At 35.0% G+C, this 18,199-nt stretch overlaps 1 protein-coding gene across 1 annotated transcript in view; it reads left to right on the top strand.

The window, feature by feature from the left end:
• The window catches only part of CFAP47 (cilia and flagella associated protein 47), a 259,171-nt gene that overhangs the window by 208,049 nt on the left and 32,923 nt on the right, over positions 1 to 18,199 (top strand). The window contains exons 58-59 of the mRNA XM_019008576.1: positions 13,339 to 13,498; positions 14,125 to 14,216. Coding sequence (XP_018864121.1) covers positions 13,339 to 13,498; positions 14,125 to 14,216 — 252 coding nt within the window. The remainder of the gene's footprint in view (positions 1 to 13,338; positions 13,499 to 14,124; positions 14,217 to 18,199) is intronic.

Genomic DNA, 18,199 nt, shown 5'->3' on the forward strand with positions numbered 1-18,199 from the left:
AAGGTAAGATCTTCTTTCTCATAATCATTTGGTGAAGCATTGGGAAAACAAATTTTCATACAAAGTCCAAAAAGAGACCTAGAACTAAAATTATGCTGTGCAACAATCAAGAGGTCTGTGGAACTTCATGATGTGACTGTTTCTTCTGTCTCTAAATTGGAGCTATTAACTGCATCTTTAAGGTGTTAAATTCAGTCTAGTTAACATGAGAGGTATTTTGTAATAGATCAACTCAAATAATGCAAATCCTGTTTTTTCATTGCCTTGTTTGCCTGCTTGTGTTATAAAAATGTTTTGTACACTGAGGTGAAAAATATTGTATTGCAACAATTTCTGGTGTTGAATTGTCTTTTATCTGATTTATTCACAAACACTGAACACCCCTTACAAATTACATAATTTTCTCCTTCAGAAAGGTGCTAAGACAAAACAAAGATTACATGCCCATAAAGACTGATATCTATTAATTACAGGTAGCACTGCCCTTTTCACCATGAGTGCCAGTAATTTCTGCTAATCCCTGAGGTTTGTTACTTTATTACCTCTGCTGCATACAATCAGCAGAACCCAAAACTTGAATTGCATGCTGTCCTCTTAGGGGCTGTTCCAATTTTGTTTTTTATAGCCATTGTATACAATTTTATCTTTTCCATTAAAAAGGAAAATAAGAATTTGATTGCTGAAAAGAATTGTATTGCAGACCTGTGTGAACAACGTTTTCTTCATGCACAAGCAAGCAAATCAGTTTTGTCACACATAACAGCACATGACACTAGACAATATAAGAGCTTGTCATTAGCTGTTGAGGAAATTTTGGATAATCTCTCTCTTTCCAGCTTACTTTACATCCCTTCAAATGAAAAATCAAGAGCTGTGTCCTATTAATCTTTTCTTCTTACTGATTTATCCCTTTTCCAAATCAAGAATTAATTTTTTTGTTATTTTTCTTGATCTACAGATTTACCTAATTCTTCCAACTCTAAATTAAGTGGAAATACCTTTTCTCCTGCTTTCTGGTACCTCTACCTTTTGATACCAGTCTTATTCATTAAAGAAATAAAGGGTTTTTTGTTTCAAACTTCTTGAAGCTTATTTACTTCTAGAGCCCTACTATTTGGTATACAATGTTAATTAGCCTTGGTTGCCTTCTGCAGTTGTTGTTCATCTTAGTAATAAGAGCATGTTTAAATGACTCAAGATGGGAGTGAGAGATTAGGTGACCCTAAATTAACTGACCAAAGAGAATTTTGGTGGCAGTTTATTTATGCTACCTCTCTAAAACCAGAATGTTGGTGATGAAGCATTCACTGTTACAGAAAAAAGCAGGGACTGAAAACTAGTCAGTGTTATTCAGTAGACAAATTAAAAGTGAAATCTATTTTTAACAATGAGCTTAATTAACTCTCAGAACAATTCTCAATGAAACGTGGAGGATTCACTATTGCTGACAAGTTTTAAATCAAGTGGTTGTGGGTTTTTTCCTAATTAAATTCTCTTGTTCAAGAAGATTTATTGAGACTGAGCCTTGATTTTTTTCAAATGAGTTCAGAGAAATCCTGTGTATTTAAGTCACGTTAGGTGATCATAATGACCAAAATGTTTAGCAGTGAAGAAACAAAAAAATATCTCTGTAGAGTTCTGGATAAGCAAATATGCTTTAAACATGCTTTAATAATACAACTCAAAATGGAAAAAAATACTTTTAAGTTTCTGAATTAACATTTTCAGAATTTTCATTTTATTATTTTTCTTATTCTTTTGCTTCATCAGGATGAAAACAGGGTCAAGAACCATCAATAGATACAAACTGTACAAACCTAATTTTCTTTACCATTGTAGCCTATTGCCTTTAAAGAATCAGCATTTTAAGTTTTTTGGTCATTAGTCTATATACAAAAGGAATATATTTAAAAATTAAATTAAATTTTGAGACCCAGTATATTCAATAAGAAAAAGGTATAGATTGTAGGAAAACAAATTACTATTTTTAAACTCTTTTCTTCTACTCTTCTCTAACTCCTTGCTGCCATGTATCAGAAAATAAACTTATTTTTTTTTCCCTTTAGGTTGACACCAAATGACAGTTTGTAAAGATCTGTTCCTTGTCATTTTTACTCACAGGATTTTTTTTTTCCTCTGCCTTTTCTTTACTTGGCACTCATGACAAACAGCAGTTGGGAAATGCATTTGTCCCTACATTTGTTCAGTGTTTGACTGCAAATCACTTGTGCCTTGAGCTGCTTTAGAAACTAAACCATATGGAGAGAGAAAATGTCTTAGATTTGAAGGCTGGCAGCTTCTTGTTTTGACGGATTTAAATTGGATTATCTTGATTGATTAAGTTACTTGCATGAAAATTTTCCTTCCCAGTTATCTCACCACAAGTTATTGTCAAAGGAAACTGAAATGCAGTTACTGACCTAAAATGTGTCCTTTTATTCCAGAAAGGTATTGTCATTTTATCTACTGCTATATTTTAACTAAGTTTTAGAGAAGAATCAGACATGATGGGTTTTCTTCCTTCTTGAATCAAAAGAAAACTGGTCACTTACTGGAGATGTAAACAGTTTGTGCATAAAAATAAGTAAAAGCTAAATTTCAGACATTTGTTTTGTATTTCATGTGAAAATGAAGTAGTCATCCTGCCTCCTGATTTGTGGCTGATAGTGTATGGTTTCCATTTCTGGATTCACAGAGGGGTACAGGACCTGCAACAGCCCCTGCTCAGAAACACTGCAGCTCCAATTACCATTGAGTCATCCAAAGCCTGTCTTCTCTGATTCAGAATCATCCTGACACTCTCAAGTAATTTGGGTCCTTGGTCCCTTCCACAATATCTTAATATTAATTCCCACTTTTAGGCTTAATTTTATGTTTTTATAATCTAGTTATTTTCCTACATATTTGCTTCTACACATTTTATTCTTTTTCAAATAAAGCCCTCAAGTATATCCCACTATATTAATCTGTCAATTTCAGAGGTCAGCAGCTCATATTTATTGGATTTTTGGAATACTGATTACGCTTTGCTCTAAATTAAAGCTGAGGGGGTGATTTTAACCTTGTTCACACAACAGGAATCAATGCACAGTCCCCAGCCATGAACTGCTAATTGTCCTTATGGCTGGAAACTGATACCACATTTCAACTGCCCCTCAGGGAACCAGGAGAATTGTAATAATTATCATATTAACCACAGAAATTCAAAAGATAAAATATTGCAGTACTTGAATGAAATCTTAATGCAATTTAATTACGATCTGTAGCTTTACCTGAGTCTGGTGGGTGATTAGCCACATGTCACATTCACTGAGCCAACACATCCCAGATCTTTGTAGCAGACTTAAAATATTTCTGGATATTTCTAAACTCATGTGTCCTAACATGGTGTCATGATTGAGTGGCAGGAATGCACATAACCAGCATGTGAAATCACACTGACAATAAAAGATGGTATTGTGTAGACATGAGAATTTTCAGAGTTTGGAAAAATGGATTCTGTCAGAAATTGTTACTTGTTAAAAAAAGAACAAGTCAATGTGAGTTACCAGTTTGTCCATAAAAATCAAAAATGTCTCTGAAGTAGAAAGGCACTTGACAGCTCAACAGAGTTTCTTGCTAGAGAATATTGCTGATTTTTTTTTTCTGTATTTCCTCTAGGGATGAATTACTGTTCTGTGATAGTCTTGATAAACTCTGGAGCAGGTTTTTGATGTCAATGAGAGCAGTAAGAACATAAGAAGTATTCTATAAATTGTCATCCTAGAGGTATGATTGCTGGCCTCTGTATGAGGCCACTGCAGTCAAGTCAGTACTCATTTCTAAAAATAAGATAAAATCCAACAGCAGTGACAACCAGGCTATTGTTTGACTGTATTTTCTCCTGACTAAGGAAGTAATCAAAATGACGGCCTAATAAATAGAAAAATAAAAGAAGGCTCTTTTTCTGCTCTCAGGGATTTACTTTTCCTACATAAAATTTTATGAATTGAGTCCTGCAACCCTGTTTTTAGAGCGCATGATTTTTTTTCCTTCTCACTTCCATAGACCACAGGAAACATCTTGAACTCATAGCTGGCATTAGGAAGAGAGGAATGCTTGGTTTAAGTGCCAAGTTTTCTGTTGCTGTTGTTGTTGCTAATGTCTTAGGCTATTTCTGTGTGAAGTCCATGTTCTCTGAAGATATCAGTTCCTAGCTAAGCCCCAAATGCTTCAGTTACATTGCAGCAATATCCTGACTGACCTTTGAGTATTTTACCTGTAAGGACAAGGACATAGAACTCTGTCTGAAAAACTGTGAGCAGGAGAAGAGTTTCATTTAAGGGGCCAACTTTTAGAATAGTTAAAGACTGAACCTGCAGCTCTAAAAACTGGTACTCTGCTTAGGAATTTTTAATGAAATAAAATAATTTTCTTTCATATTTTATTTGCTCTTCTTCTTTGTAGGTGGGAGCTTGATATATATGCTCATTTAAGCCAGATTTATTTTCAGATGGAATAATAAGTGTAACTAATTTCTTCAGAATTTTGGAATCTGGAGATTCCCTGCTGTCAAGTGTCATGATTTAACATTGAGGCTGGCATTGCCACGTGTTACATTTTAGCATGTTGCACTAGAGAGAGAGTGGGTCAAAAGAATACAAAAGCAGAGCAATAAAAATATTTGTCTAATTTGATAGGCTAAGATGAAGTTACTGTTAGTCCACTTAGAATAATACTGCTGTTCATAGCTATGGAAAACATGTAGCATATTGTGGGTTATGTCATTCACTGTTTTATGACAGAAGTCAAATTAATAGTAAAATGTTACTTTTAAAGAGGGATTCCTCTTACCATCTTCATCTATTTTCTTGAGTATGAAGAGACCAAAAAAAAGTGCAGAAATAAATTCTGCCTTACTACAGAAACCTGTAAAACCTCAAATGATGAAGAGTGTACTCACCAGGATTATAAAAATGCATAACTTGATATATATATATATCTATATATATCTATATATCTGACTCACAGTCACACTGTTTCCAGTTACTCTCTGCTGTATGAAGTGTGATATATTTTCTGAATACTTGTAGCAAGCAGTACAATTTTTGGTTGTATGTAACAAGTAGAAATAATGTAACAGCACTGGTGTCATTAGTGATTTCACAACACTTTGCAGATTTTTGATTAAAATCTGCCATAGCTTCAGAATTTGACTGTGCTTTCAGAGATCAGACTAAGAGATACATATATCCTTGAAGTTTAAAGTGAAAGTAAAAACACATCTGTCAAAAGTAATCAGATATTTGACATGTGTCAGAAATTCAATTACATCTGAACTGAAGCAATTACAGTTTCAGGCATGAACTCAAGACCCTTTTGTGTATGTTTCAATCTAGAAAAAGACTAAGAAATAGGGAAGTTGTCATAGTTTTTAATTTATCTGCTAATACTTAGGATAGCATGAACTTAAGAAAGGATGAAGTTTGGTATGTTTTTTTGTGGCTGGGCACTAAATTGAAAGTCACTGTTGTTTAAGAAGCATATGCCATTTATTGTGTGGTTCTTGCATTTTCAAAATATTTCTGTGGTGATTTTCTACTTTGTTGAGATTTTAGGCAGGTTGTGCTTGTAGAGTGTTTTGTTACACACAGAACTCAACTAATGCAGTGTAGCAGAGGGGAAAGAGAGGTTGAGTGGGTGAAGATTTTCTGTTACCAAAGCAGAGAATGTAAGATTCTATTTTAAAAAAAAAAATATGGCCATCTTATCACTCCACTCAACTCAACACTCTCCATCCACACTGAGTTTATGGTCTTTCTTCTATATAACTACTTATCAATTAATCTCTCTTGAGAATGTCAATTATACTTACAATTGTAAAGAACTAAAATTAATAATTAGCTAAGGAAAGGAAAATTGACCTAATGTGACTGAGCTTTTACTTCCTGTTGTTTATTCTGTCAAAATATAATCACTCAGAGAAGAGGTGTAGCACTGCATCTTTTACAGTGCTGATTTGGAAGAGGTTTTGCATCTTTGACTTTGAAGTTTGCCTCCTGCTTTCAGTGACTGTGGATCTAGGACATTACTATGTTGCAGACATTTAGATTTACGATGCCAGGATGATCTGTAGAGTTTTATAAACATAAAATTGTCATCGGGAAAATAAAGATGGTAAACAATTTTAAGTATATGAACTGGTCAAAGGAGGTTGGGGTGTATCTATCAACTGTCAGATTATTGAGGGGAAAAAGTAGATGTGGAAGGAGAGAGCAAGAGAAACTGTCAGTACACCATGAAGTTTTAGAACAAGTGTTAGACAGTAGGATATGAAATAGAAAACTTACTACTTTAATTCCTGATTATTCTTCACTCCTTACTCTTACAAATGACTTTAATATAATAGTCTGGCTTTCCCCACACATTCTGTTCTCTGTCTGCAGTGGCTTCATTTTATGGGTTACTGTCTATGCCTGTTACACTTTTGCTGCTTCCTCAGGTGCTTTGTTTGTTCATTTTTCCATCCCTACTGCTGAACTATTCTCTGGCTTTACAGTGGTTTTCCTTCTCTGACATTTGCCTTGTGATGCTCTGTGCTGCTTGGTTCAGCCTTGCTTCCTTACTGTTCCCATGTCTTTCATTTGGATGTGTCTTTCCTGATGTGCTGCCCACGTCAGGATCTCTGTAAAATGAACCCCAAGCCCATCAGCCCAGCATCTCTGAAGGAAAATTGCAAAGATATCCCAGGGTGTCAAGACAAGTGCATAAGGTAACAGCAGAGACGTAGAATATAATTGACTGTGGCGCCTATATGAATGTTGGTCCATTTTTTGTTTGATTTTTAGACAAGTCTGTAATACCTACCCAAAGTCAGAGCTGCAGCTATCAGAGTTCACAGATAAGAGAGGTGATCTATGATAAATCAGTTTATGATTTTACATGATGTGTGTATTACTGCAGATTATTACAGCAAAATTTATAATCAGATGTGATTGGGAAATGATGGAGACTTTGTTGTGAAATATATTAAGTGACAATTTTATGTTGAGGTTTTAAAACCTTTTTTTATTTAGTCTCAGTAAGAGAATGTGACTTTCATGATTTCTGTTATATGTGTTTTTTCAAGCTTTCTCATAGTCAAAGATCTTAAATATGATTTTGCTTGTTTTGGTTGTCAGCATAGAAATGAATTACTGCACTTGGAAACATTTTTTTCCTTAGTGTGTTTAACCATTGTAAGCACAGTTGTTACTGCACTTCAACAATAAATAAATATAATAGGTGCTTCTGTCAAAATAATTGTTTTGATTTTTACTGAAACTGTACTGTAAGTTAAAAGTTAGAGAAGGATAATTTTATAAATTGAAGGAAAAATATATACTTGGCCTTTCAGACATGCTTCATTTAAAAACAAAATAAATTGCATTAAATGAAACAACATATTTGATTACTGAGCCCTGTTCTCAATCTATTTATTAATCTAAATAGCAAGTGTTTAACTTGTATCCATTATTTTGTACCAGAAAGAAATGATTCTAAATTAAAACTCTTAATTAATCCAGAAACTCTCTGCCAGAAGTATGCAAAATTGTATTAACACAAGATCCATGAAATGGTGAACAAATCTTATAAACTTGCTCTAATACATTTTATTATGTGCTTATGGCAGTGATGTTGTGAAGCCTTTATTTGTGCCATGTCTTTCTTAAAGCAACTTACAAAGTTTTAACCAGTCATTTGTGAAATTATTTGTTAGCATGTGAGCTGCATATTCATGACTTAACTTTTACAACTAAGTAATTAATCAGCTCAGAGGGATTTTATTATTCTGTATAAGTACCAGAAGGGAGGGTGCAAAAAGGATGGAAAAAGAGCTCTTTTAGTTGTGCCCAGTGACAGGCAACATGGAAATTCTCATCTGAGCAAAGAGAATGCTTTTTTTACTGTGAGGAATATTGAGCACTGGAACAGGTTGCCCATAAAAATTATGGAGTCTCTCTCCTTGGAGATATCCAAAGCTTTTTTTGGACAAGGTCCAGGTAGGTGACTCTGCTTGGAAGAGAGAGGTTTGACAGACCATTTATCTGTCAGAGGTCCATTCCAGCTTCAGGTATTTTGGGATTTTGTGAAACTGCCAGAGGAAAGGGAAAACACAACTCTACCTCATGGTTTGTAAGTATCCATAATTCATGAAGCAGAGTCCCCTAGAAATGCAATAATTTTGGACCATCTGTGAAAGGAAGCTCTCTGCCATGCCACCTACCTAAATGAACTTTACTGCAGGAAGGAAAATGGTGATGTAAATATTAAAACATGGGATGAGACTAATTTAATTTTTGGCATTTTGCATGGTTATTTTATTAGTTCTTTTACTAACCTATTTGTATGGAACTTGAAATACCTTGAAATGCATAATGTTCCATTTTATTTGTCCCAGAGAAGATGCAAATAGGAGTATCCTGCTTCCTTTCCTGTAATTGCACCCAAAATCTAATTGTTATGTCAGGGTGATCTCTAGTTTTTGCCTTTGTGCTTTCCCTTTGTAGGGTGTGCTGTTTTTCTTACCACCTGCAATTCACTGAGAAATGTATTTGTGTCTGGTTTTACAAACAAGGATGCATTTTAAATGAACTCTTAGAAAGAGAAACAAGACAAACCCTAGTGATTTATCATGACCTCAGAATTCCAAAATCAGAACTGTTTAGGTGGTAAGGAACCTCTGAGATCACCTTGTCCATCCAAACCCTTTGTGGCTCAAGCAGGGTGATCTCCATTGGGTTGTCCAGGACCATGTCCAGTCAAATTTTGAATATCTCCATGGATGGGGGCTGTTGGCTATTGTATGATACTGCTAATTCAGAAAATTTTATTTATATTTGCTCATTGAGACTGAATAATTATGATACTGATGTAGCAAAACTAACACAGGCTGCTGCTTTCACAGTTTTTTAATTAGAATCCATAACAAGGGATTGTGATCGTGTTTTAATGAAAGGGAATAAAAAATTCAAGCAGCCTCATTTGAAGCACTAAAAAAAAGAAAAATACACAAACAAAAATGAGCCCACCCTTAATAAGAGTCAAGGCAGAAATGTTGTCTGTTCTTTATTAAACTCTTGGGATTAGAAATGATACACTTCTGGGAGAGCTGCTATAAAAGAGCCTGGTTTTCATATGTGACCCAGGATTTTATCTCTTCCAGCAGATGAAAATAAATTAATACCTAGGCCTGAGTTTTTTATGAATTTCAGATACTGGTGTGCTGGCAACATCTCACTCTTTACTATCTGATATCAATTCTCCTTTTCTGGATGAGTTCCTTGAGAAGGAATTAGCAGTAATTCCCCAGTGGCAGCTGCTGTGTACGAATATTTTGGAGGTTGCCCTTTCCTATAGGATAATAGGAGAAAATAGGAGAAAACAGACCTAATTATACTGGGTTGACATTTACATGACCAGTGCTAAATTTAGCAGAGCTGTCTGTGGGTTTCATTGAAATGCTGCTATTGTAATTTTAATGGAGAAACTATCAAGAAAACAAAAAAATAAAAATTGCCCCTCCTAAATGACTCTTCATGAGACTTCAACAATATATTCTGAGTTCTGTCTCATCTTTTTCAATTAAAGGAGACTGAACAGAGTGCTCTTCTGGGTAAAATCAATGGGAGACAGATGCTACAGAATTAAGAGCAGAGCATCAGGGAGATGCAGGTCAACATCTAGAAAATCTACCCACAAAGCACCTTAATAATATGAAAAATACATGGTTTTAGGTTAAAGTTCAATGGGAGGATGAGATACTGCAGAATATTTTGTTCCTTGACATCACAATTTTATCACCATGGCACTGCCTGGTATGCTTACTTCTATAATTTTTCTTAATCTACTGTAGAAGCAAAAAATGCATCTTTACCTGTCTGTATTCCTTCCAAATATCATCCCAGCTCTGGACATCCACTGCTGCTGTAATTTTAACTCTCACTGTGCTCAGCTTTCTAGGGCTGACACAGAAGTTACACAGAACTCAACCACAGTGCAGTGTCCCAAAGAACTGTAGTCAGGAATTTGAAATACACTCATTTTGATTTATTATCTAATCCAGTTCTGAGTTCTAGGCTCAGTGCCTGAGGAATCTTTTACAGGATCAATGTTCTCCAGTACTGTTCTCCAGCAGCCTCTGGAAGGGTGAACAAAAGACTTCCTAAAAATGAAATGGGGAAGAATGCAGAGCTCCACACATTTCTTTGCAAGGCAGTTGACTCAAATTGCAGCCCTTGGTTTGAATCAGATGCCTTCAGTCTTTAAAGCATCAGTGAGCTTACTCTGCTAAATTTAATTATTTTCAGATGTGCTGTAGGACAGTGAAAGAGGAATGGGTTATTATCAAAATCCTCCCCAAAGCTTTTTACCAAATGTGTTGTACCTGTATTCAGAAGAGGGACTTACTGTGGATTTCTTACAAAGAATTTGTGGATGCTCATTGCAGTATAAACACACAAAGACAAGGGGTCAGCCATTGGTATTAGCTTTTTATATTCCTGGCAGGACTTGGGGTCCCCAGGCAAATAGGAGCAACTTGCTTGGCACCACTGATTTTTATTTAAGTCATACACAAGAGCTATTTCCTGTGTGTTAGCCCAATCTTTATTTTCCAAAAGGAAAAATAAAAGCAAATTATTTTTGCTGTTAGGCCTACTTTATGTATCTTATTAACTAGCCAAAGTCATAATGAAATAAATTGGTATTAGCAGTTAATGATCACTTGGTTAGTTGACAGCTGCAGGCAAGCCTGGTGATATAAAAATTACCATCATTATGAACATCTTCTATTAAAAAGGTTTTTTTATTAAGAATGTGAATACAATCTGTTTCAACAGCAATATTATAAAATTTGTCTTTTCATGATCTTTAATAACCAATTTTCTGCCAGAATGACCCAGAATGCTATCATATGGACTCTGTATTAAAATCTATTTAAAAAACCAAGGGCCTCTGTCCTGTAACAGGCATAATTAAGCTTCAGTTCAAAATATCTATGTAATGTATAAAGCTAGTTATAAGTTTACAGTCTGTTCTATTTGCCATCTGTTAAAAGCTTTGCAAATGAAACTTAAGGATGTGCTGTAATGGTGTTACAAAGTGTTTACATTATTTTGGTATCCATGTATCTGTGGATTCAAGGCAATCTAATTGCAAATATATCCTGGAGTGGACTCTTCTGTTTTAAAGATATTACATGCCTATGTCTTAATTAGACCAGAGTGAGCCCAAAGTGGGAAAATCCCAGCAGGGAGCTGACTCTTCTTTCGCTGGGAGAGAACATTGGGTCAGAGCTGCAGAGGGTTTCTGATCCAGAGGGATGGATCCCAGTTCAGATGTCTCCAGGAGTATTGCAACTATGCCTGATATCAGCTTATTTATTTCAGACAATGGATTAAAAATGAGTTGCATTTTCACTTTGACCATGTGTTTGCCAACAATATATATATATATATATATATATATAGTATATCTTTTAAATCTGGATATGGGCTTGATAGATAATGCCTCAAAGATCTAAAGAAAAATCTTAAACCATTGTCAAAATGAGAAAAAAAAAGTATAGTTTATTTTTTTAATTTAGATATTAACATTTTAATGGATTTTTAATTAGGATATTTTCAAGCTCTTTCATGATACAAAACTTGTCAAGTAATTATTTCAAAGGCAAATTGCTCTTACCATGATGAACCTCTACAAATACACAAGAATTAAGTAATCACAAATGCAAAGCAGTTGGTTAATTTTCATAATTAGAATATGATAAACTTCTTACATACAGAAATTCAGATATGTTTAGGTAAGAATTTCCTACAGCTTTTCACATTTATAATAAAGTGAGGCAGTGGTCTGTCTATATTTGATGTCCTGAGACCTTTTTTAACTGGGAGAAGTAGAAATCCTTGTGTGGCTTTAAATATTCCTGACTTACCTAATTTAAGATTATTTTCCCATCTTAATTTGGTTAGTTTATTTTAATTTAAGAGTGTTTCTAGCAAAAAACTTGACACCTCTAGATTTTATAATTAAATTCTGGTGGGGAATAGTACAGATGAGGAGCCCAGACTCTTATTCTGTGTTTTGAAGAGCTGGTTTTCAAATCCTTCTCTCCTTCCCTGATATGACTTGAAATTTTTTTGTCTTTCTGGCCATTCCTGTATTCCTGTCTGACATCATTTTACTCAGTCTCCCTACACTTTCACCTTCATTCCCAAACTTCTGTGCATCCACTTTTTTTTCTGTTTCATCCTTCCCAAGACTGTGTTACAATTTCCCCACCACCCACTCTTGTACAACTCTCAGCACTGAGGTCTTCACCCTGGAGGAGTTTTGGCTGTAGGACGGTGACCATTTGTAGCACCAGGTAAAGTTTTCCTGCTGACATTTTTTGAGCAGGAAAAATTACCCTGGTGATGATCAAAGAATCCCCAGGAGCATTCTGCATGTCCCAGGCAGGGTGACTCCAGCAGATCCAGTCATTCTCAGGAGCTGATACCCACAGAACTGTATCAGATTGTATTCATTGTAGAAAGTGTGAAATATTATCACAAAAACTGATTCAAAGCCTAATGTAGGAGTAGTTACTCATAAGAAGAGGATTTTCTGCAGACAAAATTAAAGATGAAACCCTAAACCTGAGATGCCATTTCCTGCAAATTCCAGGAATTATTTTTATAAACCAGAACTTTGTATTTAAAAGACTGATTTACTTGTTCTATTCCATGTAATCTTTTGATTATTTCTGAAATAGCTGAGGTAGAATTCTGACACTTTGCAGACTGGCAAGTCACTGGAAAAAGGCCCTTAAAGATTCAAAATACCAGGCTACCTTCATTAAGAGACAACATTAGTTGGTTGTTTTTTTAACTGTAAAATGAATCAGATAAAAAATCATATGGAAAAGGCGTGGTTTGTATAATAATAAAGATTCTTTTAAATATATTGCAATTGTCTTGAATGGGAGCATTTGTTTTTGGACTGATTTTTTTTATGTTCTCTTACTCACAGATGTAAACCACAGCTGAAAAAAACATGACTTACGCCCTATAAAATCATGGGACTGACATGCATATGTTAGACAGGATGTTAAGTGGGACATTCACTTAATTGTACTTTTGTTTTGGTTTATTATGTAGCAAAGGTAGGGTAAAATTTAATCTTTTACAGGGAAAAATTTAATTTTTTACAGGGAAAACCATAGAATATGAGGCAAAGTTAAACAGTAATTAAAAAAGTAAAAGGGAAAGATATGAGTAAAATGATAGTAAATATTTTGAAAACTTTCAAAATACCACAACAATCTGTTCCATCTTGCAGGAATCCGTTTAGCTCCAAAAGAAAAACTGGAAATCCCCGTGTTATTCATGCCAGCTGAAATGAAAATTTATAAAGCAGTGTTGGTAATTCATGTAATGAGGGAAAACGGTGAAAACTGGCCTTATGAGGTTACTGCTGGATCAAATAGAGACTTAAACAGGTAATTTATTCTAATAGGAAAGGAAAAGGTAGTTGAGGATGCTAAATCCTATCATCATTTATCCCATTGACTATTCATGTGTAGCTCCCAAGGGCAGTCCAGTGTCTGATTTTGAGGGCAGTGTGTATCCATCAATAGATTTCAATGTACCCTGCAAAGTATGCAAATTCAGGGTAAAGTTTCTGTGTGTTATAATACCTACCTATTCTTGCTTTAAATAAAGAAAATGTAAAGCACTGGCTGCTGGTGCAGTTATGGATATTGAACAAATGAAAGCTCTTAGGTACCTCTGTTTTTTCAATATATTTGGGATAATAATGATTCTCATCCTGATATTTTTATGTAATTCATGAACTACAGAAAATTCATTTCAGTGATAACCTGACAGAATGCAGATCAGGCCAAATGTTTTCAGATCTATAATATTTGAATATGCTAAGTGGATCTGAGTTATAGCTGATATAATTTATAGCTGATATTTTTAACTGGATTTTATTCCATATTTTTCTCAGGTATGGTTAGCATTACAGAATACAATAGAGTCTAACCTTTCCAACTACTGTTAAATCTAGATTACTTTGGAAGCAGAATTTTCAGCAGCCTAAATTATCCTGTTATTTTTCTAGCAATGTTACTGTAGCAGAGAATGGGGAAACTCAGGGAATACTTTGGATCTATCCAATTAATGGAACACCTGAAGCACCACAGCAGAAATCAGGTAGGTTATGCTTGGAAAAAGCTTGAATAGTATATTTAAGAGTATTTAAGAAAACTGAATACTCAGTTTATTCTCACCTGCTTGATCACAAGAATTTCCAGCAGTACTTGGCTATATCTTAAAAAAAATGAAAACCACATATTAAAATCTACTCTGACTTCAAAAGCAAATCTAGATCAAATCTAGATCATTACTTTGTTCTTATTATGGATAAAAGGAGTTGGGGGCAGTTGTAAATCTTAAGTCCTGTGCCCTTCAGTGTCCCAATTAATCCTGAGTTTGAGAATTTAAGTTAAGCTGAACAAAGGACTCAAGGGTAGACTTCTTCTTGCATTCCCAGAAAACCCTTCTCGAGAGTCTACAGGGTGCAAAAAATTGTTCACTGCTCCTCTCAGCCTTGAATTTCATGTCTTAATCCAAACCAGAATATAAAGCAGTGTGATTAGCAGTTTTCCCCTTGCTCCTGAGAAGTGATCTTGCATTAGAAGATGAGTGACATTATTGCAGGTTTCATGCTTATTTTGGGGATAGTAAATGCTTATATATTTGTCCATCTGTATTTTTAAGGTGTGATATTATTCCAGAGCTATAAAACAGGAAGTTGTGAACAGCTTTTTAAATCTATAACCCTGAAACTACAGCTCAATGTGTAGATGTAGGACCAATTCTATACCAGCTTGTCCTTTCAGCTTACCTTTTGTTGATGGGATAAGTGAATATAATACTTTTCTACATTAAATATATTAAGATACAGGAGCAATTTCTGGAAAAACATAGATATTTGTACTGTCATTAATTTATATTGCTTAAGGACCCTTTACTTGTACACAAATGGCAATGATGTGGTATTAATTAGAGCTTTCATCTCTTTAATTTGCACTTTAATACCTTAAGGAATGAAACAGAATATTATCATGTAATCAGCTGTTGCCCAAAATGATGGCTTTAATGAGTCTCATTAGCATTAGAACTATGTATATTAATGTGGATGTTTGTTGTTTTTATTTAAAGCTGTTGTGTAATTCACTGGCACTTTTAATGATAAATCTCCCTTTTATTGGGCTGTTGCTTTCATTGAAATCACAGAATCATTAAGGCTGGAAAAGACTTCTAAGATTGAGTCCAAACATTAACCCAGCACCTTCATGTAACCACTAAACCACATCCCTAAGCACCACAGCTCTGGTTTCTGAATATTTTTAGGTGTGATGATTCCCCCAGTTTTCACATATAAGTTCTCTGGACACCTTATTCCATCACCTGGCCACCCCTTCCATGAAGAAATTTTTCCCAATATCCAATCTAAATCTCCCTTGTGATAAACAGCTTGTGGCCATTTCCCCTTGTCCTGTCACTTGTTACTTGGGAGAAGGGATTCACTCCCACCTGGCTACAAACTCCTTCCAGGTGGTTCTAGAGATGGAGATGGTCTCTCCTGAGCCTTCTTTTCTCCAGGCTAGACACCCCCAGCTCCCTCAGTCACTCTTCTTGGACTTAATCTCGAGACTTTTCCCAGCTCCACTGACCTCCTCTGGTCTCACTCCAGCCCCTCCATGTCCCTCCTGAGCTGAGGGGCCAGAACTGGACACAGCCCTGGTGGTGTGGCCTCAGCAGTGGCAGTACAGGGGACAGTCACTGCCCTGCTCCTGCTGGCCACGCTGTTCCTGACACAACCCAGGTGCCACTGGCCTTCTTGTGCACAGCTGAGCTCATGTTCAGCCTATTTTTCAACAACATCCCCAGGTCCTTCTCCACTGGGGCTTTCCAGCCATTCTTGCCCAAGCTGGGGCATTGCCTGGGGTTACTGTGGCCCAGGTGCAGGACCCAGTACTTTCTGTATTTGTTATCAATTAAAATGTTTAGCATTCATGAATTGCTTAAATGACATTGCTTCTGTATATGATCAGAAGCTCACATACTAACAACTCTTAAGTAATTTTAAATTACTAAATACTTTTTTATAACAGCAAAACTAAATTGTAGCATATTTATAACTATGTTATCCATTAGTTCACATGTTAGTGATATGTTCATAGTCCATATGTTCAATGAATGTAATACATAAAAAAGCATTGTATTAATTTTGAATACATATCATTCTTTGGCCATCAGCATGTTATGCTGGGCTAATATTTTTTTTTCCCAGAAAAGTACTAGGTCTTTCAAGAATGTCCCAGAAAACAGAAATAGGTGTTTGTGTTTATGAAATTTTCCATTCCAGCCTTGACTCTGAAAGCCCATGGTTTTCAGTTATAAATGGGCATTTAGAGAACTTATGTTGTAAGGTATAAGTCCAAAGCAGGTAATAACATGAAATCTACTTAAAAATAAAGTAAAATTAATAATGATCAAAAGAGTATTGTCATCTCTTCTAATGCAGACATTTGTTAGAATTGCCTTGAGGCTACAAGTTTCTGTGAAAAATCCCAAGCTGTTTTGCTGGTATATTAGGGAGTTCATTTTTGGGTCATTCTTATTTGCATCTTAATATACTTAGACTTCTAGAAGTCACTTGGCTTTCTATCTCATGAGACCAATTAAAATGATCAGTGGTCACAACCCGTGTAGTACATGTTAAGTAGATGATATCTTGGCTATCTTATAAAAGTGATTACAAATGGAGGATCATCTGGAATATTCTTTTAATTCTTGTAGAATGTAGAGTCAAGGAAGCATACAGCAATTTTAATTGGAGGGTACCACTGGGGGTCATCTAATTCAACCACCTGCTCAAGGGCAACTTGCTCAGGGACTTGTCCAGTCAAATCCTAGCTGTATCTGAATTTTATTCATAAATATTACTTAGCCATTTAGGAAAATGTAAAATCAATTTTGGTAGTAAGATGAACTGTAAAATAGAAAATGACACAATGTGCACACAGTAATCTGAAACATTTGGTAAACTGCTAGAATACAGAGAATGTAAGGTCATATATTTAAACAAAAAGATGTGTGTTTAACTATTTTGGTACGTCTCCCTTATAGAAATTATGTGAGATCTCTACAAATTACTTACACCCTGTTAAACAGGGAAAGACCAAGGGAGAAAGGAAATTACCTGAACTTGCTGTGTTATTATCTATTTTGCAGAGTAATGGTAGTGAATAAAGTGCCAGAACTGAAAGTTGAATCTAAATAAACATATCAAAAAAAGGTTTCCTTACTCTTTTTTTTAAACACTGCATAATGATTTAGCATGGTGCAGTTCCAAATTATTGATCATTAATTCCTGATGTTAACTTCAGAGTTAATTTTTGAAGAAACATTGGGTCTAAATCTGATGAAAATGACTTTTTGACCTTGAAACTGAAAAGTATATGGTCAGCTGTTTTTTTTCATGTTGATTCACAGAACTCTAGGGAACTCTGCTGCCTAGGAAGTTCCAGGTGTTTTCTTTGGGAAAACATTTTTTCAGTGCTTTTTATGTAATTTTCTTCTTTTTCTGTGCAAATAAATACAAAAGAACCAGAAAAAAAATGCTATTGAAATAATCTTTGTAAAAACTAGTGTAAAAGCTAAAATCTAACAACTTTGTAATGGAAAAGACATACTTTGGAAGCAGTAAATTAAAATCACTTACTGAACTGAAGGAAGTTCTATGATGCTTCAAACAGAATCTCATGCAGGAGTGCTTTTTATTCCGTCATATTTCTATTAAAGTTCAAGTTCAAGTTAAGAATACTGTTTGATAACAGTATTCTTAAACTATGAAAGCAAAGAGTAACTTAATATTATTTAATTTAATCTTAAAACTTTCTATTTTTTTGGATTTGTTTCAGTCTTCCTTTCTTCCTGGCATATTTCAAACTATGCCATAATTCCTACTAGCAGTTAAACTAAAATGAAAATATATTTCATGATTAAAGATAAGAGAGAAATTTACAAGTGATGTTGGGAGCTAACTGAATAGATTTTTGTTTGCTTAGCAATATTTTCTACTAGTTCACCCACCACAACAGAACAATAGAAAGTGGAGTTTGGGA

The sequence above is a fragment of the Parus major genome, chromosome 1 (assembly GCF_001522545.3).
Source record: "Parus major isolate Abel chromosome 1, Parus_major1.1, whole genome shotgun sequence".
Taxonomy (NCBI): Eukaryota; Metazoa; Chordata; class Aves; order Passeriformes; family Paridae; genus Parus; species Parus major.